Below are 26923 nucleotides of genomic sequence, written 5' to 3'. Positions count from 1 at the left end.
TAAACATTCCAAGAATGCATCTCAGGAACTAGATCATTCCAATGGGGAAAAAACAAAAAAACAAACAACTGTACAGAATCCTGTGGCTAAATTCAGACAAAACAATAGCTGTTTCTTGAAGAAAGAATGCCATATCTTCAATGTCTTTTTTTTTTTAAAGTCAGTCCGGAGTCAAAAACAAACAAAAATTAACAAGAAAAAAAAATACAGTTTAGTTTCGCATGGCCAGCATTGCATTAATATCCAGATGAGATTCCGTAACTGATCCATAATTTGCTTCAGTTGCTGATTTTCTGTTTTAATTTCTGTTGAAATAAACAAAAATGTGTTATCAAACACCATTTACATTACAAAATTCAGATTGTGAGCCACTAGGGACAGAGAAAGTACCCACATATATGCAAACCACTGTGATTGTACCCACAGAAAGGCAGTATATCAAATCCATGATCTGTTTCATAAGCCTGTTAATATTTTAATACTATAAACCACTTTCTGTGATTCTATACAGTCTATAGATTCAGGAAGGCCAAAATGAACTTAACCAGGAGAGCAGTTTTAGGATTAAAAATGGCCAAATTTGGTGTGACCCATGTACAAGCCGAAGCCATAAACAAAGGAAAGAATGAAACGACTGGCGGCACAATAACCACGTAATAGACCCATGACGACCTTTCGAAAATGCCCCTCTATGTATGTTCACCAACAGACTACGAAATCAAAGTATTATCCTTATCACTGGTATATCCAATACTGCTAATATAAGAACCAGGACTCAAGCTACTAAAAAGACATATAGTACAAATATTTATTGTGTCCCACGTTTGCAAGTATATGTTTTTAATATTTGAGTACCCTCAGAATATAACCCCGTGGGGAGGAGGGAAGGTCACGGAGTAGGCCAATCAGGGGATCTTCTTCGTGGCTCAAAAGGTAGGAAGAAGTGGCAGGGAAGGGAGGGAAGGAGATGCTGGACCCACGATAATTGTGGGGTTTAAAAAAACAAACAAACAAACAAACAAAAACAACACACACACTGTGGGAGTAAGGAGTGATATCCCTTCCACAGGGCGGTAAAAGTTTTGCTCCTGCACTTCCAGTAAATGCGGTAAATTTTTTTTTTTTTTTTAATACAGCAGATTTACAGCAGGTCCACATCCTCGTGTCATTCTCTACTGCTGCTGCTCTAAGGAAGAGAGGCTTGAAGGTACATGGTGGCAGAGACGTTTACAAACCTTCCACAAACAGCAACAATATGAGTGTTAGACATGTGTAATAAATTTGTTACAACTATTTTGCAGGTGCCTCTAGTGTGTTTCACCAGTATCTAGAGCAGGGGTGCCCAACCTCAGTCCACGAGGGCTGAAATCCAATCAGGTTTTCAGGATTTCTGTAATGAATATGCATGAGATCTATTTGCATGCACTGCCTCCATTGTGTGCAAATGGATCTCATGCATATTCATGGTGGAAATCTTGAAAACCTGACCAAGCGAGGGCTGAAGTTGGACACCCTTGATCTAGAGCATACTATCGCCCACAAGCAAAGAAGAGAGAAGGTGCTGTGCAGGAACCTTCATTACAAATGGATAGTTTGGACTTAATGCCTGCCTGCCTGGTGTGAAGGTGGTGGACCTCATGTGTCACCTACATAAGATTTTAGACAGTGCTCAGGAAGAGCCTGCTGTCTTTGTACATGTGGGTACCAATGACATAAGAAAATGTGGGAGGGAGGTTCTGGAAGCTAAATATAAGCTCTTAGGTAGAAGCTGAAAGCCAGGACCTCCAGGGCAGCAATTTCAGAAGTACTCCCTGTTACACATGCAGGACCCAAGAGACGGCAGAGCTCCAGAGTCTCAATGTGTGATACGATGGTGCAGGGAGGAGGGTTTTAGATTTGTTAAGAACTGGGCAACATTCTGGTGAAGGGGGAGCCTATTCCGGAAAGATGGGCTCCACCTTAACCAGGGTGGAACCAGGCTGCTTGCATCAACATTTAAAAAGGAGATAGAGCAACTTTAAACTAGAAACTAGGGAAAGGCAGAGTGTCGCTCCAAAGCACATGGTTCAGAACAAGGTATCTTGATATCACCAAAACAAGGAAGATATGGCATCCTGACAGTGAGGTGAATAAGAGATCATAGTAGACCAGGTATCTTAAATAGAGCAGACAGATTTTAAAGATTACAAAATTATCACTGTCAACTGCTGAGCAAGTTGTAATAGGAACAACAAACATTGTTTGAAATGTCTGTATGCAAATGTCAGAAGCAATAAGAATAAGATGGGAGAGTTTAGAATACATTGCACTAAATCAGCGGCACCCTGGTATGCTGCGGCAACTCACTGGGGTGCTGTATAGAGTGAGGCAAGCATATGCTGATTGGTCATCGGGACCCGTGATATCGCATTTTAATACGTTAACTCTGCTCTTCCGCTGGCTACACCAATCCTTTCTTTTAATGCAAACTTTATTTATACTGCTCGGACTCCCTTCCAATCCCTGCATCGGGTTCGGTACTACCGCACACATATTTGTGGTTGCGATGTCAATTGTGGGAGAGGGGTGGGACAGTGGTCATGTGAAGGGTTGGTCGAACTGTGGGTGGTGTCAGACGTTAGGAATTGGTACTTGCAGTGTCTAAAGGCAGATCTGGAGAAAATGATTCCAGGACTGCTGGATATCGTAAGTAGCTTGATATCTAGCACGCTTTCTAGCAGAGGAGGGCTTACAGTTCTAAGCTCCACTGAAAGAGGCTTCCGCGTATCAGTGTTTCAGCCATAGACAGGATAAGTTTTTCATTTAATGAAAGATCACCATGCAGCGTTATTGAATACACCAGCCCTGTGTCTAATTTAGCGTCGGAATTTACAACAGGTTTTACTTGGCATAATTGACTGCGTGGACTGGCGCTTGGCTTATTTTATAAAGTACACCTAAATTAAAGCGTATTTTATAGAATACACTTCGATTTCTGAGCAGAAATCTCAGCATGATATATAGAATATAGTCCTTAGTTCATTCGTATTTTTCAAAAGTTTTATCTTGGTGATTTTACACTATACATTAGTGTTTTTGCATCTTTCTAAAGATTTGCATGCTTTTTTGTCATGGCACATATATTTAAATTTTTTCCTCTCACACTATTTTAGTGTCGTGTCTATTTTTTGTTACATTTGTACCCCGCGCTTTCCCACTCATGGCAGGCTCAATGTGGCTTACATGGGGCAATGGAGGGTTAAGTGACTTGCCCAGAGTCACAAGGAGCTGCCTGTGCCTGAAGTGGGAATCAAACTCAGTTCCTCAGTTCCCCAGGACCAAAGTCCACCACCCTAACCATTAGGCCACTCCTTTATCAGTCATGCAAACTGTTTTGATATTTTTCTCATTCTATTGGGTATCTCATTTCTTTTTTGTTTCACATACTAATCCTGTATTTGTCCTTTTCATTCATGAGCTTTTTAAATCACGTTTTTTTGATCACATGTACATCTGCAATCACTGCATTTATTTCCCGGTTTTGTGACATCACCCATGGTTTTTGACAACAAGGCTTGTCTCTGTTTTTACTGAAGCTTGATATATACATTTTTTCCTTGGAGGATTGTAATCTATGAGGACAAGGCTTGGTTTTGTTTTTCATTTTTCGCGTTTTTTTTGCATCGGGGATTTCTCCAGTTTCTTTTCCTATTTTAACTGCCATTGTGGTGGCACAGTTAATTAAACTGCTCCTTAATGCCGACGTGCCATTCTGCACTCCATGCACTCTTTTGCTCTACCGGCTTTATGTTCTTATCACGCTATTTACCTGTGTCAATTTTTATCACTTGGCTACTCTTGGTCACCATTGTTTCATCTCACTCTCGCTGCATATAGCTTATATTTCTGGCACTTTGAAAAACCAATGCATACCTATGTATTCCTCTTGCTAACTTGTCAAATTTTTTTTTTTTTTTTTTTTTTTAACAGATGTTCACTTTCACCTTCTCTGGTTTGTTTTTAGTTTTGCAATAGTTAGGTTCCTTTTAATATTGTACTGTTTTGAGATCTTGCCAGGTCTTCTATGTTTGTGCAGCGCTGCGTACGCCTTGTAGCGCTATAGAAATGCTAAATAGTAGTAGTAGTAGTACTTGTTGGCCACTGTTGGAAACAGGATGCTGGGCTTGATGGCCCTTCGGTCTGTTCCAGTAAGGCAATACTTATGTAATATTACCTTTTTCCATCTCGCTCCATGTCTCTCCTTTTGGGTTTATCTATTCATTTCAGACATCCTGTGTTTTAATTCTTTTTTCTTTTCTTTTAATCTTAGCTGCGCAATGTAATATTTCATTTGCTGTTATAGTTTTAAAAATTTTTTTTTACTATGTTCTTACATTCTTAACATATTCCTTGTAATAGATGCTATTGTATTCAATGCGCTATTTGATTGAGTGTTCGTGTTCCACTGGAGAATTTTCATCAACTGATTTTTACTAGTCTTTTCAACAGGGATTATTTTATGGCAATGTATGCTATGTTCAGTAATTTGGAAAATCTTTTTATTATTTTTTATTCTCATTTATTCAGATAGACCTGGTGTTGTCCGGCTTCTTGTCTTTGGCAGGAAAGTCTGTGGTTCTTGATGCACCATTGCAGATGCTCAGTTCGTCAGAGGCTCCTCCCCTGTTGCAGAAGCACGATGTTGGGGCTGCAGTTCCTCCTCTTTCTACACTGTTTTCTCCGTAGTTTGTCCTCATTCTGCACCAGGCTACATTCTAGACCTGATCTGAATTATCACCAAGGAATGCAAACCCAGAAACCAGGAGCTACTTACTACCACATCTACCCAACTGCAACAACATCACCTACAAATCCATCTACACAGCTGGGTTTAGCTACCTGGATTCCAAATGGTGGAATTCAATCCCCAGGGCCATAAGAAATATCAACAACTATCTATAGTTCAGAAAAGAATTAAAAATGTATCTATTTAAGAAAGCTTAAGATTAATTTCACACGTCATTCACATTCCTTAACACATGTAATCGAATAGCATACTGTAAACCTTTTGCTAATTGTAAGCCACACTGAACCAAAACTATTTTTGGATAATTGTGGGATATAAGATAGTATAAATACTTAGTAAAAGGGTCCCTGAAACTCCTAGCATGTGAAGACCAAGACACTGTACATGTTAACTGGTAACATTTAATCTCTGTGAACAATGTTCATGCTGGCAATACAAAGTGTGCTACATCTGTAATGGAGCACCTTTTAAATCAGTTCAATGCATTTTAAAGCATCAAGTGGTTTATTGGGATATATTTACTGCCTTTTTGAAGAAATTCACCTAAGATGGTGTCTAGCAAGAACAATCTGGATATTGTCTATTGCCTATTTAACCAGAAAAAGAAATTACATATTATGGCATTGTATGCTACTTAGCATGTTGACATAATACCCAATAAATCAGCAATAGACACCATAGTTGCTCAGTTCAAATGTAGAGTCCCGCAGAAGTATAGCACAACTAAATTTACCAAGTGCCACATATGGTGCCAAGAAATCTCAGTTCAGACCTCTCGCAACACCTTAATTCTCTAAACAAGGTACATGCAAGTAAGTCCTTTGATCACTACACATAGGAGCCCTTTTATTAAGGCATGTCAATTTGGAACTACTGCCCGGCTACCGCGTGCTCCGGGCGGTAATTCAATTTTTTTACATGCGTCCAATAAGCTTGGCAGAAAATAATTTCTATTTTCTACCGCGTGGCGCTAAATGGGTGGTAATCGGCGGTGTATGTGTGCTGACAATTACCGCCCAGCTAACGTGTGAGACCTTACCGCTAAGTCAATGGGTGGCAGTAAGGTCTCAGGCCCAAAATGGACGCGCGCCAATTTTTATTTTGCCGTACGTCCATTTTCAGTCAAAAAAACAAAAAAGGCCCTTTTTGAAGGTGTGCTGAAAAATGGACCTGCGAGTGTCCAATACACGCGCCTAAAACAGCACAGGCCATCTTTCGGTGCACTTTAGTAAAAGGACCCCACAGTAATTTTCAATTTATAGAAGAATACCTTACTACAGTGCAAAACTGCAACCTTAGTTGAAGCAGAATGCAGGAATAGATGTGGTATGATGTGGGCAAGGGAACTAGCAGAAACTTACATTCTGACAACAGGTTTTAAAATCCTAAGACTTCCTACATTTTATAAAGATCAGGTAATAAATAGGGGGAAAGAGGTTTCTATCCTACCTTGTTCACTTCCAGAATTTCTTGCCTCTCTTCACTTGCAAAACGAAGCTGACTGGCAGCACTGTGATCATCATGCTTTGAGCCATCGTCTTCTACGTAAGGCACTAGTTGCTGTGAAAGTTAAAAAAAACAAACCCAAAAAGGTAACTTGAGAAAATCTTACAAGGAAAGCAAGAACAGCCTCTGAACTGGACGACATGATATGATCATCCTAGCTATTAAGGCAATTTGTAATTCACCTAATACTCAAGGATGAGAATGGGCAAAATGAATTTTAAATTTACATCATCTTGAAATGGAACTTTTTAAGAAAATATATCAGTGGCTCCCAAACCACTGGAGCCACTCCAGCCAGTCAGGTTTTTAGTATATCCACAATTAATATTCATGAGAAAGATCTGAATGCAGTGAAGGCCTTGGAAAGACTGAATCCAATGAGCCTTTTGTAATATGTTAGAAATTGTGAATGATACAACTTGAACACCTTTTTTTTTTTCTACCCTCATTTATACCAAATACATGGAGGTCTAAATCTGTCCTACAATGGGGCAGTTTTATTATTCATACACTTACCCATCAAGGAATCTTATGGATAAACTACAAAGGCAGGCTGCAGATCTTATCTTATAAAATATATCTGAATTTAGCTCTCATCTTTTTCAGTGGTGGTTCAAGGCTGAGTTATATTCAGGTTCACTAGGCATTTCCCTGTCCCCAGAGGGCGCACAATCTGATCCCCTTGCTAAAGCCACACTAGCAGCTACTGGTGCGCTAAAGCCAACATAGCCCATTCACTTTGAATGGGCTGTGTCAGCATTGCAGCGTGGCTCTGTAAACAGGGGATAAGTTTGTACCTGAACCAGAGGAGGGTTAAGTGACTTAGCTAAGATCTAAGATGACATTTACTAAATGCAAACCATTTCATAACATGTGAAATGATACATTTATAAAAGGAAATTGCTGCGATTCCTTAAATTCTCTTACATCTGCACGCAACGTTGGAATGCACTACCGAATCCCTTAAAAAAAACACACGATCTGACAGTCTTCCGGAGATCACTGAAAACTAAATTATTTAACGAGACTTATAACAAGAATCCTTCATAATAGACTCACTATCACATCTGTATTAGAACTAATCAACATTGAACTCTTAATTTGGTTACGTTAATCACACTGTAATTATTTAATGATATACTCTACCATACATTTGCATATCCAATATGTATTAATTATTTCTTCTATTTCTAATTTTCTTGTTATCTAAAATACCTTAATTGTAACAATACTTTGTTCTCATACCGTTTATGACGATTGTCATTGAGGCATAATGTAAGCCACATTGAGCCTGCAAAGAGGTGGGAAAATATGGGATACAAATGCAGCAAATAAATAAATAAAATATATCACTAAGGCTGGTAATCTTAACCTATTTTGGATGTTGGCCGGGGGGGGGCAGGAACCCAAGTCACTGAATGGAAAGGCACATGTGGCTCTAAAAGTTGAAAGAAATGTTTACTGGCTGGCTAAATTACAAATAATAATAAAAAGAAAAACTCCAAGACAAACTGTCAGGACTTACCTCTACTGGAACAGGTTCCAGACCTGCACAGTTCTCATTACATTTGTCGTAGACTAATCGGAGTTTCCTGAAGAGTATGGACAGCTGACGGAGATGCTCTTGTAGCTTTCCTAATCGGTCCTGGTACGTCCCTGCATGGTAGGTGACACCATTTGGAAGCTTATAAAACAAGGAAATTAAAAAAAAAAACAAACATGTTAAAACATTGTATTTTGATGGCTGAAATGTCTCTGGGAAGAGCAAAATGTATGGTTTGTGGAAGAAAAAAACGTTTTGTTTTTTTAGTAATCAGTTAAATGGAATTACCTTCTTAAATAATACTTACTTTAACATTTATAGCCCACCTAGTCCTGGAAGTCAATTCTAAGCAAATCCCAATAAAAAATAAAAACTATTAATTTCACAATTTACCTGCAACACCACCATCTAGACCTTTATGATGTAGTATCTTACAAATACAATGGTTACACAATATATAAAACCCACCATCCCATACCTAGCCTAAGCCCGTGTAGAAGTCTGTTGAGATGTTTTTCAATGTTTGAAAATAATAAAAAGGTCTGAATTTAAAAACCCACCACCACCTCAGCCTACTACTACTGCAGATTCCTGTTTAATTCATATGGCCTGTTAAGTCAAAGCAGGGCAGGATTAGTCTTTGGGTGCACCACATCCCCTCAAAGTAATATAAATACAATTATAACATTTCACATAAAAAGGGCCTTGTGTGGGTCTAACTGCAGAGGAACACATGCCGGTCACCAACTCCTCTTCAGGCAATGGTGGCTGTAGCTCTTGCACCTTCCCCCCTTCTTTCTAACACCAGCTGACTTACAAGAGCAAAACTCTGCCTGAGAAGCATTGAATCAGCCATCTGACACGGCCTAAGGCACATACCTAGTTTGCCTATGCCTTAATCCTGCCCTAATTCAAATAATAGAAGTATAAGAAGAATATTTGCCAACAGCTAAGTACCATTATATGAAGTTTCCTTTCAGTCGCCCCCCTTTTAACAAAATATGAAACATTCAATATTTCACTGTAGTTTTTTAAAACTCATTTCTTTGAGATATAATGTTGGTAGCAGGGCTGGTTTAACCATCGGACCAGGTGAGACTCAAGGTGCTGGTGATAAACGGCACAAAAATCCCCAGCCTCTGATATCACCTGGTCTAATGGTTATGCCCTCCTCCTCATGGGTCCAGCATCTCTCTCCCTCCCCCCTCCCCACAGGTCTGGTTTCACTCCTTCTCCTCCCCTCTTCCCACACAACAATCCTGTATACTGTGTGTGACTTACTAGTAGCAGCAACCTGAAGACAGATTGCCTTCACTCTGCCGTCTCCCACCCACAGGGAACTGCATCAGAGGTCAAACATGGCAGAGGGAAGATCCAGGGCCTGGCTGAAGGCAGCCTGCCTTCCAACTGCTGCCGCCAGTAACTTGCACAGTTTTCCAGACATAAGAAAAGCCATACTGGATCTGACCAATGGTCCATCTAACCCAGTAACCTGTTTCCAACAGTGGACAATCCAGGTCACAAGTACCTGGCAGAATCTTGAAAATTAGCAAGATACCACGCTACCAATCCCATGGTAAGCAGTAGCTTCCCCATGTCTGTCTCAATAGCAGACTATGGACTTTTCCTCCAGGAACTTGTCCAAACTTTTTTTTTTTTTTTTTAACCCAAATACGCTAATCACTGTTACTACATCCTTCAGCAAAGAGTTCCAGAGCTTAACTATTCGTCGAGTGAAAAAATATTTCTTCCTATTTGTTTTAAAAGTATTTCCATATAACTTCTTTGCGTGTCCCCTAGTCTTTGTACTTTTTTCCTGCACCACTCAGGATTTTGTCCCCTAGTTTTTGTACTTTTGTTCTACACCTCTCAGGATTTTGTAGACCTCAATCATCAAATCTTCTCTCTCATCCATCTCTTTTCCAAGCTGAAAAGCCCTAACCTCTTTAACCTTTCCACCTTTGAGAGGAGTTCCATCCCCCTTATCATTTTGGTCGCTCTTCTTTAAACCTTTCTAATTCCACTATATCTTTTTTGAGATACGGCGACCAGAACTGAAAGCAATACTCAAGGTGAGGTTGCACCATGGAGCGATACAGAGGCATTATAATATTTTCGGTCCTATTCACCATCCCTTTTCCTAATAATTCCTAGCATCCCGTTTGCTTTTTTGGCCACCACCACACATTGAGCAGACGACTTCAGCGTATTGTCTACTACGACACCTAGATCTTTTTCTTGGGTGCTGACCCCCAAAGTGGACCCTAGCATCAGGTAACTATGATTTGGATTATTCTTTCCAATATGCATCACTTTGCATTTGTTCACATTAAATTTAATCTACCATTTGGATGCAGAGTCTTCCAATTTCCTAAGGTCTTCCTGCAAGTTTTCACAGTCTGCATATGTTTTAACAACCTGGCTTGTCGTTCTCATTTTCAGATCACTTATAAATATGTTAAATAGTACCAGTCCCAATACTGATCCCTGCAACACTGCGCTATTCACCCTCCTCCATTGCGAGAAATGACCATTAAACCCTACTCTCTGTTTTCTGTCCAATAACCAATTCCTAATCCACACCAGAACACCGTCTCCTATCCCCATGACTCTTAATTTTCTCAGAAGCCTCTCATGAGGAACTTTGTCAATTTAAGCTTTCTGAAAATCTAGATATACTACATCAACCAGTTCACCTTTATCCACATGTTTATTCACGTCTTCAAAGAAATGAAGCAAATTGGTGAGGCAAGACTTCCCTTGGCTGAACCCATGCTGACTCTATCCCATTAAACCAAGTTTATTTATATGTTCCGTAATTTTATTCTTTATAATAGTTTCCATTATTTTACCTGGCACAGACATCAGGCTTACTTGTCTGTAATTTCCCAGGGGGAGGAGTTACGCCAGACCTTTGGGGAGTGAAGAGAGGAGAGAGAGACTTGGCCAGAGGGAGGGAGGGCCAAAGTGATGCAGGGGGTGTGCCAATGCAAGCTGGCTTGGGACTCAGACTGCAATTAGAAACATCATATTTTGTTGCATAGAATTATATTTGAAGTTTTTAATTGAGATATAGAGAGACTGCAAACATTTCTCTCAATACATGATTTGTTTTGTCAGAACACATGTTTAAAAGACACCGCTGTTTCTGAGATGCTGTTAAAGGAATTTCCCTTGATGAAGCTTGTTTGAATGAAAGGTGGATTGTGTTGGGCTGCGTATTTTTGATGAAGTTATATTTTATCTTGGGAACTGGGATTTTGATCACATATTTTCTTATACAAATCTCAGACTAAACTATGGTTTAGTCAATTATGACAGAACAGCTTAGTGATTTATTAGATCTGTGATGATAATAATGTTAGCATTGATGTTATGATTTAATAGTTCCACTTCTCTCTCTTACAGGCTATTATTTTTCTTTTTTGTTTTTTTTAGTTGAAGCAGAAAAAAAACAAAACAAACAAACAAACCCAAAGAACAAAAAAAGGTAAAAGCTAAAACAGAACATATTATACCTGCAATTTGACTCCATCCACCTTTTTTTTTTTCCAGCCTCCCTCCCTGAATTCACCTTTTCCCAGACTCCCCTCCCACCCCCTGGCACACTCACCTGGTCCAACACAGGAGGAGGAGGAGCTGCAGAGAATAGTAACATAGTAGATGACGGCAGAAAAAGACCTGCACGGTCCGTCCAGTCTGCCCAACAAGATAAACTCACATGTGCCATTTTTTGTGTATACCTTACCTTGATTTGTACCTGTCTTTTTCAGGGCACAGACCATATACGTTTGCCCAGCATTATCTCCGCCCCCCAACCACCAGCTCTGGCACAGACCATATAAGTCTGCTGCATATCAGGCTGCTTGCTGCTCTGTCTCAGGCCCAACTGTTCTTTTGACTCATGTGGACCTCTTTATAGCAGCTTAAAGGAACCACCACAGCGGAGGAGAAAGCAGACTGATCTGCGGCTGCGCAGCTCCTCCTCCTCCTATGCACTGGACCAGTAAGCGTGTAGGAAGGGTGGGAGTCACTTTCTGGCTGTCAATATCTGTGCTGCTCTGCCTGCAAAGGCAGACTGTTACAGAATTCTGTGCAAATTCTGCGTTACTCAGTAGCGCAGAATTCCCCCAGGAGTAACTTTTACAAAAATGTTATCTGAAATCAACAATTACCAAAAGGATGTGATTTGGACAACCTTATATATTTCAGCAACAGAAGTAGGAACTTTCAAAACATCAATTTATTCTTTGGAAATCTGAAGAATTTTAACTTCCTCAGTGCCAGTGTTTCCCAGAAAATAAGAGTGGAAATGCTCAAGAAATACTAAATATCAGAAGGCTTTTTTTCTTTGTTTTGTTTAAAGAGTTGCACTATCTATTCTCACACCACTAATAAAAGATTGTGCTGAGTGGCATTTCACAGCCCTTGTGAGAAATGAGCTGGGTTATTTCTGTGCTCATCTCTCTCTGCTTTTTAAACCTGCGAGATTTTCAATTTACATGTAAAACCTCAAGTTCATCTCTAGCTAAATCAAGGGCTCTCAAAATGAGAGGGAAGCTGTTATTTTTGTGACATTTCCCAAGCTTTCCAATTTGCTCAATTAGTTTCAGTTTTTTTCTCCTTACGCTACCTCTTCAGATAACCTAAATATGCAATGGTCTTTTTGTTTAGTTCTATTGAGTGTCGACCGCAGAAGCACAGGTGAGTAATCCAAACTACTACAAGCCAGAACAGATGTCACTGAACTCAAGAACAGTTTGCTCTTGAAACCTCCTACAATCATCTCTACCAAGAAGCAGTAAGTTAGTCTCCATGGTCCCTAGAACCCACAAATTGGAAAGCCAGTATCAGAACTTGCAAATGTTCTATAGAAAGACACAAGATTTGAGCTACCTATATAGAAAAGAACTAGGACATAGTTCAGTTAAACTATAAGGTTCAAACTTCATTGAGTAGTGTGTGAAGGGAATGTTACCTCCTAGTACATATTTCACATGACTCCAAAGCTATGCTTTTAATTATATCACAAAGACTACACAAAAAATGACATACAAAGATACCACTAGGCCATGTCTAAACTCTTTGATGGGTTGATGTTTCAACTGCCACCAAAGAAAATAGGTTCAAAATGAAAAAAAAAAAAAGTGTCACGGCCTACATTCATTAATTAGGATAAAATTAAGTGAGCACTCTAGTATTTTAAACCTGTTATCAGGATTAAATCTTTGCTTGAGCAGTAGAGACTTATGTATAAGGCACATGTATACTCCTCTACTTCAGAGTAAAAGGCAAATGATAAAAACGTGTCCTATGTACTGCTTTTAAAGTGGAGTGTGTTCCCACTGCATCATATGGGTTTCCTGGAGAAAGCAAACTATACCAATAAACAAGGGAGAGATCCCTAAAAAATAGTCCAAATCTATACAAATATTAGTAGGGATACTCGTTTGGGGTCTGACTGAAAAAGACTACGGAGTGTTATGAATATACAAGGAGGAGAAAGTCTCGAGAAGCTCCCGGCTATGTTAGGCAACGGAAGCAGGACTGCTTCATCATTGGCACTAAAAAACCTCCTGTTGTCTTTCAACAACTCCTTAGTGATATAGCCACAGAAATGTTCTTTATTCCTGATACTATTGCTTGTTGCTATACTACTGGTCTTCCTCCTCTTTGAAGATACGGACAGAGTTTCCATGCTATTCTTTGACCGACAGACCCTGAAGCAGGACGACGAAACACTGGCCATCGTAGGTCACAGTCTGGACTTTTGGAAAAAGAAGCACCATATAAGCTAAGTACAAGTTAAACATATTTCCCTGTATTTGGCAATATTGCAGTAGTATAGCAGCAAGCAATAATATCAGGAATAAAGAAAATTTCTGTGGCTATATCACTAAGGAGTTGTTGAAAGACAACAGGAGGGTTTTTTGTGCCGATGATGACGCAGTCCTGCTTCTGTTGCCTAACATAGCCGGGAGCTTCTCAAGGCTTTCTCCTCCTTGTCCTATAAAATAAAACTCACCTCCAACGTTCTAAAGTGCTTGGGACCGTGGCTCCCTCAGCACGGAGGTGGTCTGCTAGGCAGCATCGAACTCAATGACGTCAACAAACAAAGCTGAACGCAGGAACTGGCCCTCCGGTCCCACACTAACAAAAAAAAAAAAAAAAAGGGAACACACATGCTCCTGGCACCTCAGCAAGCAGCAGGAAGCTGAACAGCCCTCTGGACCTGCACTAACAAAACAAAAACAAAGGTGAAGACAGCCTCCAGGCGCCTCAGCAGGGGATGTGGACTACAAAGCAAGCTGCATAAAGCTTAGCAGACGGACCAACTTTCCTAACAGCAGGTACAGGGCAGGAAAAAAAAAGAGCACAATCGCGAGATTAAAAAAGAAAAGGAACTGAAAAACCAAACACGGAGGGTGGGGGGTGGGGGGTCGGGACGACCCTGCACCTCAGACAGAAGGAAGGGGTCATACACACGCACACACAACACAACACATGGAGAGGGTGGGGGGAGAGAACAGAACCGGAGGGAAAGGGGAGAGGACAAATGTTAAACAAGGATGGATGGAGGGCATGGGCAAAAGAACACAATCACAGGATTAAAACAAGGGAAAGTTACTGAAAATCCAAACACATGGGCGGGAGGGGTCGACCCTGCAACTCGGACAGAAGGAAGGGGTCATGCACACACAAAAACACACACACAGACAGACACACTCTCTCTCTCTCTCTCTCTCTCACACACACAGTCTTTCGCTCTTTGTGTGTCCCTGTGACACACTCCATCAAACTCACACACTCTGTCAGACACACACTTTCACACACACATACTCGCACTCTCTCAAACATACACTGCACCTGGAAAGACAGTGGCTTCACATGATAGTACAACACAGCAACAGATGATTTACAAATGTAACAATTATTCCTTCTCATTATACCGTAATACTTCACTAACAACTCTACAGATACCAAAAAAAAAAAAAACATTGCTAGCGCCCGTTTCCTTACAAACAGAAACGGGTCTTTTTTACTAGTATATTCATAACACTCCGTAGTCTTTTTCAGTCAGACCTCAAACGAGTATCCCTACTACTTATATTTCCTGGCGAAAGGCCATTGAAGCCCTCTTTAAGAAACTGAAGCACTCTCAACTGACAAGATGCCACATACAGTACAACACTGTCCTGATAATCACTACAGCAGATTTAGGGGGTCTCTTACTAAAGATTAGTATGTTATCTGCAGCTGAGCCCAGTGGAATAAAATGGGCCCTGTGGCAGATAACATGAGCTAATCTTTAATTCCGTGGATGGCACTCTCATTCTCCTTGTCTCATCAGCTCGTAACCTTGGGGTCATCTTTGACTCCTCTCTCTCCTTCTCTGCTCACATTCAGCAGATTGCCAAAACCTGTCATTTCTTTCTCTATAACATCAGCAAAATCCGTCCCTTCCTCTCTGAACATTCTACCAGAACCCTTATCCACACTCTTATCACCACTCGCCTAGATTATTGCAACCTGCTTCTCAATGGCCTCCCACTTAGCCATCTCTCTCCTCTTCAATCCGTTCAAAACTCTGCTGCGCAACTCATTTTCCGCCAGAGTCGCTATGCTCACATTAGCCCTCTCCTCAAGTCACTTCACTGGCTCCCTATCCGTTTCTGCATTCAATTAAAACTTCTCTTACTGACCTATAAGTGCATTCACTCTACCACTCCCCAGTACCTCTCCACTCTCATCTCTCCCTACGCCCCCCCCCCCCCCCCGGGTACTCTGTTCTGTGGATAAATCTCTCTTGTCTGTCCCCTTCTCCTCTACTGCTAATTCCAGACTCCGTTCCTTTTATCTCGCTGCACCTCACTCCTGGAATAGACTTCCCGAGCCAGTACATCTAAGCCCAGTCTTTGACCGTTTTCAAATCCAGGCTAAAAGTCTACCTCTTTAATGCTGCTTTTGACTCCTAACCACTACTCACTTGCCCTGTACCCTTTTATCCCCTCTTTAATTCCCTTACCTCTTCGTTGTTCTGTCTGTCTGTCCTATTTAGATTGTGAGCTCTTTGAGCAGGGACTGTCTTTTCATGTATGGTGTACAGCGCTGCGTATGCCTTGTAGCGCTATAGAAGTGATAAGTAGTAGTAGTAGTAATAATAAGACTCCCACAATACTAACTACTACTATGTGAAAATACATATGTTCATCATTACCATCTGGAAGACCAAATCAGGAAAGGCTGGTCAAGTGAATGGAGCACCAGACAGAAAATGCATTAGTATGTTCCTGCAAAGCAAAGCTACTTACCTGTAGCAAATAGTCTCCAAGGACACCAGGACATGTATTCTTGATGGCGCCCTGGCACAGATGTTACTCAGCATTCCAAAATGAATAGCCAGAATTGTCGGGACATGCAGTTGAATAAAAAACCATAAAGAATGTAACTCCTAGGGGAGGTGGGAGGGTTTCCGAGACGACTTCTCCTATTGTCCTCGGAGAATACCATCTACAGGTAAGTAACTTTGCTTTCTTAGAGAACAAGCAGGACATAGGATTCTCATAAGTAGGAATCCCTAGCTATCAGGCTCACTGAAAACAACAGTCAGTCAACAGAGACCTGCAACAGCAAGGCCAAGAAAAACCAACAACATTAACAACCAAAACAGTCCTGTTGTGAAGGAACAGCCTGAACAGAAAAGAATGGGCCTAGGAGGGTGAATCTGGATTCTAGACACCAAACAAATTCTGTAGAACTGTCTGACCAAATCAGCTGACATGTCAGGTATTCTACTCAAGGCAGTAGTGAGATGTGAATGTGTGAACTCAAGACCATGTTGCAACTCTGCAAATCTCTTCAATTGAGGCCGACTTCAAGTGGACTATCAACACAGCCATGGCTCCGACATTATGAACCGTGACATGATCCTCTAGAGTCAGCTTAGCCTGGGCATCAGTGAAAGAGACACAGAGGCATATTTTCAAAGCACTTAGCCTTCCAAAGTTCCATAGAAACCTATGGAACTTAGCCTCCCAAAGTGCTTTGAAAATATGCCTCACAGTCTACCAGCCAATTGGATAAAGTGTGTATACCGATGGCTTCCCCCACCATGTTTGGGTCAAAAGAAACTAAAAGCTGGGTGGACTGTCTATGGACTTTAGTCCGCTCCAGAGAGAAGCCCAAGGCCCACTTGCTGTTCAAACTGTCGGGATGGGCATGAGGCGTTGGGAAAAAAACATTGGTAGGACAATTGACTGGTTAAGATGGAACTCCAAAATGTCCTTTGGAAAGCACTTAAAATGTATGAAGAGAACAGCTCTGTTGTTATGAAACTTAGTGTAAAAGTAGATCAGCTATTAGGGCCTGCAGCTCACTGACCATGTGAGCTGAAGAGACAGCCACCAGAAACAAGACCTTCCAGGTCAAGTACTTCAGATGCCAGGAGTCAAGTGTCTCAAAAGGAGCTTTCATCAGCTGGGTGAGGAAGATGTTGAGATCCTGCAACACTGCTGGAGGTCTGACTGGAGGTTTTGTCAACAACAAACCTTTCGTGAATCGAATTACTAGAGGCTGTACAGGGATGGGCTTCCCCTCTACATGGTAATGATAAGCACTAATCACACTAAAGGTGAACCCTTACAGAGTTGATTTTTAGAACAGACTTAGAAGATGTACAAGGTATTCAAGCAGGTTTTGTGTAGAGCAAGGCAAGATCTAGGGCCTTGCTCTCATAGCAGACAGCAAATCTCCTTCAGTTCAAAGTATAATGCCGCTTAGTGGAATCGGAACTGGCCACTGATGCATCCATCTCACTCATATTTTACAGGTTACTATGTAATGAGAACTGCTTTCTACAGACGGGCCCTTTTACTAAGGTGCGGTAGGCCTAATAACGTGCAGTAAAAGGGCATTACTGTGGGACATGCTGAGGTGTCCCATGGTAGTCTGGGAAGCTGCTGAGGTGTCCCATGATAGTCTGGGAAGCTGCGCGTGCTATGCTGGAGGTAAAAAATATTTATTTTTTGCCACGGGAGATGTGTCTGGGGCAGAGAGTAGACACGCCTGGGTTAACTGGGTAGTGTGGGCACATTACCACATGCTACCCAATTAGCGCAAGAGCCCTTTAGGTGTGGTAAGGGCTCCCGGAAGTAACGGCAATAAGCTAATGGGGAAATTAGAGTGTAGCCATTAAAAAAAAAAAAAAAAAAGCCAACTGCGACCATTTTTCAGCTGCACTAGAAAGTGGCCAGAGCACATGGCAAACCCATACGCTAATCGCAGCACCGCCTACTTTCTAGCGTGCCTTAAAGGACCCCCTAGTCTTTTAATCTACAGTATATCTGAAGAAAAAAAAAATCCACAATCATAATGCACACTAAACCTGGGTCTTGTTTTGGGAGGTGGGTCCAGGGGTCTTATGGACCTCCAGGATACAGTGACAGCCCAGGCTGCTTGACTCTGGAGGAGCAGGATCCTTAACCCTAACGCCAGCTCTGACCTGGCATACAGTTATGGCACTATTCTGCCCCTACAATCAGATCGCTGTTCTCTGATCATAGGGTCGAATACAAGCAGAGCTCATTTAAATGAGCTCTCCATTATAGCTTCACTTGGGCGCTTTTAGCACGATGATCATGGGGGCGCAGGTAAATGCAGGCGCTAGTGTCCACATTTACCTTTGATCATTGGGACGTCAGTGTATTTGAGTTCATCCAAACAAGTCTAAACCTGCAGGGTTTTTTTTCCACGATAGTACCAATTGTTATTAAAGCCCTTTCTAATTCTGAATTTTTGTTCGTAATTTTTTTAAACAAAACAATTCAAAATAGTAAACACATGAAGCAGGGCCAAATCAAACCATTTTAAGTGTAGGAAACAACTTTTCTATTGCAAATGGACGTGGAAGGCTGTTCGACAACACAGCTGTGGAACTAGGATGGCAACTAGCTCTACAATTCAGCCTTAGGTTTACCCCGTTCTCCACTGTATGCTAAACGTTTAAAACTTATTTAAAACCAATTACAGCACACCGATTTTTTTTTAACCCAGTCTCAAATCCCAGGTATAAGATTCTCGCGGAATGTCACCACTCCAGCCTGACAAGGAAACTTCAGCGAATGCTACTGCTCCCACTTCCGGGTGGGGGGGAGGGGGGGGGGTCCTTGTCCTGAGGCCTCCCCGTGTGCCTCACCTGCATGTTCCGTAGCAGCTGAAAGATGTCCATAGTGCGGGAGACGATATCCTGCACAGTCTCCTGCCCGATGCGACACAGGGACGCCGTATTCACCTCGCGGGCCGCTGCCGCCGCAGCTGCAGCCTGCCCTCCCGCGCAGGATGCAGCAGATATGCCGGCGCCGGCCAGAGGCGGCGTGGACATGACGGGTACTTTCCCTCAAGCCCCAGCAGGGCTCTATTCGTAAGAGAAAGATAGAAACAAAAAACAACCGACCTACTACACACACCTCCCTACGATCGGAGGATGTAGTAGTATCGGCGATTGCGCATGCGTACTACTACGGCGACATCAGGCACAAGACGGTACGTATGATGTCATTGTCATCACGCCGTTTTAATTTCAAGGAGGTTAGATTGAGAACTGGATTTAGGAGGTACAAGGCTATGCCTATGAAGCGAGTAGGCGGAGTTTGCCACCACACTGGTTCACCCAAAACAATAGCAAACGTTTTTGAAAGCAATAGTAAAAGTGAAAGTAATAATAAAATGTTCAATCAAATCCCGCTGCTGCTCCTTGTGATCTTGGGCAAGTCACTTAACCCTCCATTGCCTCAGGTACAAACTTACATTGTGAGCCCTCCTGGGACAGAGAAATATCCAATGTGCCTGAGTGTAACTCACCTTGAGCTACTGCTGAAAAAGGTGTGAGCAAAATCCAAATAAATAAATTAGAAATAATGGACTGCCTATGCCTGGTCCATCTGTAAAAAGTCAAAAGCTGTTGCAATTGGATAGGCAGTGCTTTAAAAGGTGGAAGACAAAAGATTTTTTTTACTTATTTTTACAGCTTTTTAATTTATTTGAAAGCTTCCTATATGTAGATATAAAATATATCATGAAAGCAAAGCTGAATGACATTAAAACAGCTTCAAAAATGATTGTAGCTGGTGGAATCAGCACTAATAAAGGCTGTATTTTGTGCTCTTCACAATACAGTAATACATGGCCAAATTTCAGTGAGGCTATCCAGTTTACTGGTGGGTTCATCTCAACTTTTGTTGTAATCTACCTTGGGAAGCCTGATGTTATAAACACACAGTGCATTTTTTCTAGCAAAAAATGTGCCGGTACTCAAATGCTAGGCCACCCTTCAGGGGTGGGGTGATCACTGAGGGACCCACCCCACAATAGCCCCCCCCCCCCCCCCCCCCCCCCAGAATATATGACAAGGCAGAATTGGTGTGTAGAGCCTGAGCTCTTTCATTAAAGCTTGGGGACCATGGGTCAATTTTAGCAGACAGTGGAAAAGGTGCTGGTACTCACTACCTCCTCAAAAAAGTCCTGCAAAGACAGGAAGTAAAATTAAATTCTTTCATTGGGGCACATTCCATCTTAAGTAGAGGAGTGTGGTAGCCGTGTTAGTCCACTCTTAAGGTTATCAATAGAAATCAAACAAAATAAAACATGGAAAAGAAAAGATGATACCTTTTTTATTGGACATAACTTAATACATTTCTTGATTAGCTTTCGAAGGTTGCCCTTCTTCCTCAGATGTGAATATTCCATCACTCAGTATTGCTACCAATTATTATATATCAAGGGCATTTGCTTTAAACTTTGTTTTAATTTATTTATTCATGCCTTACATGCACATGGTTTTGCTTTTTAAACCCAAAGGTGAATCCTAAGGGTAGTTGAACAATTAGGTATAAACTGTGTTGTTTATGACTCTACTTGTTTTGAACTGCTTTGGGTCCTACTGATTTGTGCATCTGCTGTCTAGAATTTTAGAAGATGGAAATCAGAAAATAAAAATTAAGTTTTGGATGTACTCTGTAGAAGCTGTTGTTTACTTTTGCAATGACGTCCCTAATCTTTAGTTTTGATCTGGATGGACCCATTGTGGCAACAGTATGAAATCATGATAAACCATAAGAACTTCCTGGATATGCTCATAAATTTAGGCCCTGGCTTCAGTCTCGGCCTACCCGGAGCGCCGTAGCTGCATTGTGCCTGAACATGTGCCAAAGCTCTGGCAGCTAGGTCCTGACTGGCCATTTTCCTGCCTGCCTCCTGTTACTGGCCCTCAGCTGCCCTGTATTGTGGCAGTACGTGCCTACTGCGGTTCTGGCCCAAAGACCCCTGAGGACACTCCAGACCTAGGAAAGGGCTCCCCACTGCCCATCAATTATGGCCGTGGACGACTGATAGCCCAGGGCAGCCCACCAACCGTGCACCTCCCAGGTAAAATGTTAAAATTTATGTTTTCCCTGGGTTACATTTTCCCTGGTTCTGGAACTACGTCTATGGAGTTGAGAACTACCTTGCAGTCAGTGGAATGTTGCTTAGTGGAGTCAGTTGGCTGTACAGTGCAGGAAGATCAAGGTGGAGTGGTAACAATGACAGTCACCTTAAAGACTATTTGGGAAGCGATTACGGATCTGAAAAGAACTTTGAGCTTATGACTGAACTAAGTTGACGGTGAGATTGCTACATATAGATAAGAGTGATGGATTCTGAGAATAAATGGTGAGATAAAAATCAGTAAAGACTGGTGATATGGGGAAGAAAATCGAGGAGCTGCAAACAAGTTCAGAGTAAGATCATAGGACTATATTAATATATGTTGGAAACAGGAACAATTGGAGAACGGTTTAAGAAGAAATAACTTAAGATTTCTAAATTTTCTTTGAGTGCCTTATCTGTCATCTAGAGACTTATTTTAGAAATATTTGTTTGAGGAATTAATATTTCTATTGGAAGCAATTCCCCCCATTGTAAAAAATTATTTCATGCTTTTTAAGAAGCGCTCCATGGGAGAACAAGATATGGGAGCAGAAACTTTGATACCTGTCTCGCCAGACAGCTTAAGGTGCTCCATAGGCGGTCGGTGGCCCAACTGTTTGGGGAGGCTAAAGGGGGCGGGGTTAGGGGTGGGGCCAGGGGTGGAGCTTAAATCCATAATTGTCTGATAACACACAGAAAAAAATAAATAAAAATAAAAGTCACAATTAATACCTTTTATTAAATTTAGATATTAGATATGTATCATATGTCAAAGAATAAAGTGGTTGCTCAAAGCATATTCTAAGTACAATCGCTCAACTGCAAAACACTATGCACAACTTTGTGCAAAAACACACTCAGAACCTTACTGTACCATAAATATTACACTGGGCAGAACCTAATACACCAATATACCACCCATACGGAAAATGCAGACCGTCAACAATATGAAACAAGGGATCATATCATCACAGTTCTCATGTAGAGCCACAAAACACCCTAATTCATGTTTAATGTAGGATAAAATGCCATAAATAAGTAAATAAATATAAACTTTTAATGTTGAGCACCTGATTCTCAAAGTGGACATATTCCAAACACTATATAATGAAAATAAAATGATCTTTTCTACCTTTGTTGTCTGGTTGTCCGATTCTGCTGCTATCTGTTCTCAGTGCAGGTCAGGAAGTCATCCTCGTTAAATATCTCCCTGGCAACCCAGCCAACCCCCCACCTCCCCCTGCTCTCCCAGCAGTAAGGTAAACAAACCATAAACCAATTTCTACAATTGGTTACACAAGGCTAGAGGGCTTTCACTGCAGCTCCTGCTGTGAGGATGGATGTAAATCAACAATTTAAACCTCTCAGAGCACAGCAGGGGAGGCTTAGCCTGTCCAAGCCTCTTATACCGGGCGCCTATGAGGTGCTCATTTTCAAAGCACATAGACTTTACAAAGTTACATAGAGTGGCATTTTTGAAAGAACCGTCTTAGTTGGAATTTGGATGTCTTTGTAAAATGTCCAAATTCGGAGGCGGGGAGAAGGTCATTTTCGAAAAAAGATTGGCGTGCATCTCTGGTTTTGAAAATACCATGGACATCCTTGGATTTGGACGTCCTTGGATGTCTTTGATTTTCGGCGATTTTCGAAACCAAAGACGTCCAAGTCTAAAACGTCCAAATGCAGCGCTGTACACTTGAACATGAAGAGAGACAGTCCCTGCTCGACACAACTTACAATCTGAGCCCCCCAACCCCCCCAAAACCCCCTACCCCCAACTGTACACCACTACCATAGCCATCACGGGTGAAGGGGGGCACCTATATGTGGGTTCAGAGGGTTTCTGTTGGGTTTTGGAGGGCTCGCTGTTTCCTCCACAAATTTAACAGGTAGGGGGGGGGGGTATGGGCCTGGGTCCACCTGTCTGAAGTACACTGCACCTACTAAGAAACTATTCCAGGGACCTGCATGCACTGTGATGGACCTGAGTATGACATCTGAGGCTGGCACACAATATTTTTAATGATGTTTTTTGAGGGTTGGAGGGGGTTAGTGACCACTGGGGGAGTAACAGGAGGTCATCCCCGATTCCCCCCCCCCATGGTCATCTGGTCATTTTGGACACTTTTTTGTGCCTTATTCATAATAAAAACAGGTCCAGGTGAAAACGTCCAAGTTTTAGTCATGGATGTCTTTGCTTTTATCCATTATGGCTCAAAGGCGTCCAAATCTTAGGAACACCCAAGTCCCACCTCCGATACGCCCCCATGAGATTTGGACATCCTTGAGACGGACTTCCGATAGAGACATCCAAAATCGGGTTTCGATTATACCGGTTTGGACATCTCTGAGATATGGACGTCCAAGTGCCGATTTATGTCAAAAGATGGACGTCCATCTCTTTCGAAAATGAGCCTGATAGTAATACGTGTAACATGTAACTGTGTAAGTCTATGTGCTTTAAAAATGAGCCTCCACACGTATCTAATATGCTGGAAGCATCAATAAGGAACTGGTAACTGCGTGGTTACAGTAAAGTCTTTATGAAGGAACCTAACTAGTGTATTTGTATAGCATTTATTGATTGCCAGTTGTATTATTCTGCACCTATATTTTGTGATTTTCAACTGTGTCAGACCCCTGAAGTAGATGGTGGTTCCATCGAAACACGGCCCCGTGTTGAGTCAAACACTTGTGTGGTGCTGAATAAAGTTGCTTTTATTGACCACCGGCTGTGAAGATTTCTTGGGCCACCCCTACTTCTTATTCTGCTTGGAAACATGAATAGAAAATGTGGAGATTGTGCAGCCCCCTTGGTTTCTTTTGCTTTTGAAAAGAACACAAATCATATTTTGAATATGTGTTTTCAACATTGTGCTGATTTGTTTTTTGGGTTAAAAAAAGTGATGTTTTCCAGATGAGTGCAGAGAAATCCAGGAATGGCATAAGGCATTCCTAGCTATGCACACAAGAGTGATTCAAAATTTGAAGATATTTAGGACCCTGTTTACTAAGGTGCACTAGCATTTTTAACACTTGCTAAAAATTAGCACACGCTAACCATGTAGACACCCATAGGAATATTATGGGTGTTTACACGGTTAGTGCGTGCTAATGCTTAGCGCATGCTAAAAACGCTAACACACCTCTAAAATGGCTTAGTAAACAGGACCAAATATATTTTCTTTGAACCCAAACAACTATTGGCCATTCTTGAAAAGTTTCCTCTTCAGATAAGTAGTCATCCCTTGTCATGAGGATGAGTGATGTTGAGAAATAGGGTTCTGAATGTAATATGCTAGGCAACTTTTTCTGATTTCTACAGGTTTTTTTGGTAGGAAGTATTATTTCTTTATTATCCTCCAGTCTTTCTGAGGTCTCCCCTGTTGTGAGCTAATAGAAGTACTGTTTGTTTTTCTTTTTATATGGTCATTATTGTTCATATTTTTCTCATTTTGACTTTTCTCATTACTATGCCAGGTGTTTTGCTTGAAAATTTATAAAACTTTCAATAACTAAAGAGCTTAAAAATGACAATATTTCTCTTTACCAACTGAAATCTTTCCAGAGTAATTAACTTCTACTCTGTGTGCAGCATAAAAGTGAACTGCTTATGTTTTTTTCTTTATTTCTTTATGAAATTTCCAAATATCAACCAAGCAAACACTTCTACAGCAAAGTGATAAGATCAAGACAATAAAAAACAAAAGGTAATACAACACTAATCTAAATACAAAGAAGTATCACTCAAGACCACAAACAATGATCCAAGATTACAGAAAATAGAGGATAAAGAAAAAAAACATAACCCTACCAAGAAAAATAACCTGATGTGCAAGAGTATACAGCTATATTCATGAAGAGTTAACTAACTATTGAGGTAACACCGTGGTTACCTACTACACGCTTAGCCACTAAAAAGGCAGAGAGATAAGAAGGCTAAAAAACCCCATACTTCACATATTGATAACTAACAATGCATTTACAAGGATATCTGAGAAAGAAAGTGGCGCCGAGCTGAAGCACACCTAGGTTGTCTCATCAATAGGCACTGTCTACTTCTTTTTTGAGTATCTCTAACTACATCTGGAAAAATCTAAACTGTAAGACCCATAAAGGTCTTATTTCTATTTTTAAAGAACAATTTCATTAACCAATTTATATCTGGTGCTAATGCCACAGTAGCAATCAAGTTTGCAGCTGTGTCCATCTCTGTATCTGAACGTTCCAAGACAACTGAGACATTCAAAGGACTTTCAATCTGCTCTAAATTGTTCTGCTTCTCCAAACAATTAGATGGTAAATAATAAACCTGAGTAAAAGGTGGAAAATTCTCTTCAGAGACCCCAATGGTGTGCGGCAAATCGGCGGTACAGGTACGGCTGCTTTGTAAAAGTGGACCTATAACTATTACCTGAAAAGTCACCCAAAATTTGATTTAATAATACATTGAAGGTTCAAAATTTATATCATTAGCTAAATACAGGAAGTATTTAATGCTTGTGTTAAGTGTTTAGAAAATTAAGGTATATGTGCTTATAATTAAGATTGGTGAATGAGAATAATTGTGGTACATAAGTATTGCCATACTGAGACAGACCGAAGGTCCATCAAGCCCAGCATTCTGTTTCCAGCAGTGGCCAATCCAGGTCACAAATACTTGGCAAGATTCTAAAACAGTACAATACATTTTATGCTGCTTATCCTAGAAATAAGCAGTGGATTTTCCCCAAATCCATTTTAATAATAGTCTACGGACTTTTCCTTTAGGAAGCCATCCAAACCTACTTATCTGAAGAGGAAACTTTTCAAGAATGGCCAATAGTTGTTTGGGTTCAAAGAAAATATACTTGGTCCTGTTTACTATGCCATTTTAGAGGTGTGTTAGCGTTTTTAGCATGAGCTAAGCATTAGCATGCACTAACCGTGTAATCACCCATAATATTCCTTGTCACTGCTGCTTTTTAGCTCCCATTACTTCCCTCACCCGTAACTGTCTTGTCTGTCTGTATTATTTAGATTGTAAGCTCATTTGAGCAGGGACTGTCTCTTTGTATCAGGTGTTCAGCGCTGCGTGCGTCTGGTAGCACTAAACAAATGCTAATAATAATAAGTAGAATAGTTGCATAGTTTGCTGAGTCAGCTTCAAAGAGCCTGTTTAAAAAAGGCCTCTTAGATTCAAAACTATATAAAGAGGAACGGTCCAACTGAACTTTCTTTCTGAGAAGTTCTGAGAGAAGAGGACATTTCTCTCGTAAGTGAACGCTATTTTGCTTTGTGCTTTGGGAACTTAAAGATTGGGGTTTAAAGGAGGAATTGTAGGTTAGTGATAGGCAAAATAAAAATATAAAAGCAAATTTTATCAACTAATCTCCATAGTCTTTTCCCCTTAGTTTTAAAAACTTTGTACCAAGCATTAACAGATAGAATCTAGCAGGCACTGCAGGATCTAGCCAAGTGCTCGTCAGTGACGCCCTTCTTTTTTCCATTATCGGTCAAGGACGCCCATGTGTTAGGCACTCCCCAGTCCCGCCTTCGCTACGTTTCCAACACGTCCCAGTGAACTTTGGTCATCCCTGTGATGGAAAGCAGTTGAGGATGCCCAAAATCAGCTTTCGATTATG

General features: G+C 41.1%; 1 protein-coding gene across 1 annotated transcript; it reads right to left on the bottom strand.

The window, feature by feature from the left end:
* Positions 1-157: 157 nt before the first annotated feature.
* MED30 (mediator complex subunit 30) lies at positions 158-19359 on the bottom strand. The gene is made up of 4 exons (XM_030218307.1): positions 19030-19359; positions 7818-7976; positions 6236-6346; positions 158-305 (listed from the first exon to the last, which is right to left on the bottom strand). Exons 1-4 carry the CDS (start codon positions 19213-19215, stop codon positions 279-281), a joined length of 483 nt encoding a protein of 160 aa, XP_030074167.1. The 5' UTR covers positions 19216-19359; the 3' UTR covers positions 158-278.
* Positions 19360-26923: the final 7564 nt, after the last annotated feature.

The sequence above is a fragment of the Microcaecilia unicolor genome, chromosome 1 (genome assembly GCF_901765095.1).
Source record: "Microcaecilia unicolor chromosome 1, aMicUni1.1, whole genome shotgun sequence".
Lineage (NCBI taxonomy): Eukaryota > Metazoa > Chordata > Amphibia > Gymnophiona > Siphonopidae > Microcaecilia > Microcaecilia unicolor.
This window is presented reverse-complemented; position numbering and strand designations above follow the sequence as displayed.

Bases quoted from the DNA above. Each gene is read 5' to 3' on its own strand.
- MED30 (XM_030218307.1), bottom strand. From the start codon at position 19,215: ATGTCCACGCCGCCTCTGGCCGGCGCCGGCATATCTGCTGCATCCTGC. The intron at 6,347-7,817 runs GTAAGTCCTGAC...TAACTTTCACAG, and splicing joins TGGAACCTGTTCCAGTAGAG to CAACTAGTGCCTTACGTAGA. The intron at 306-6,235 runs GTAGGATAGAAA...TTATTTCAACAG, and splicing joins AAATTCTGGAAGTGAACAAG to AAATTAAAACAGAAAATCAG.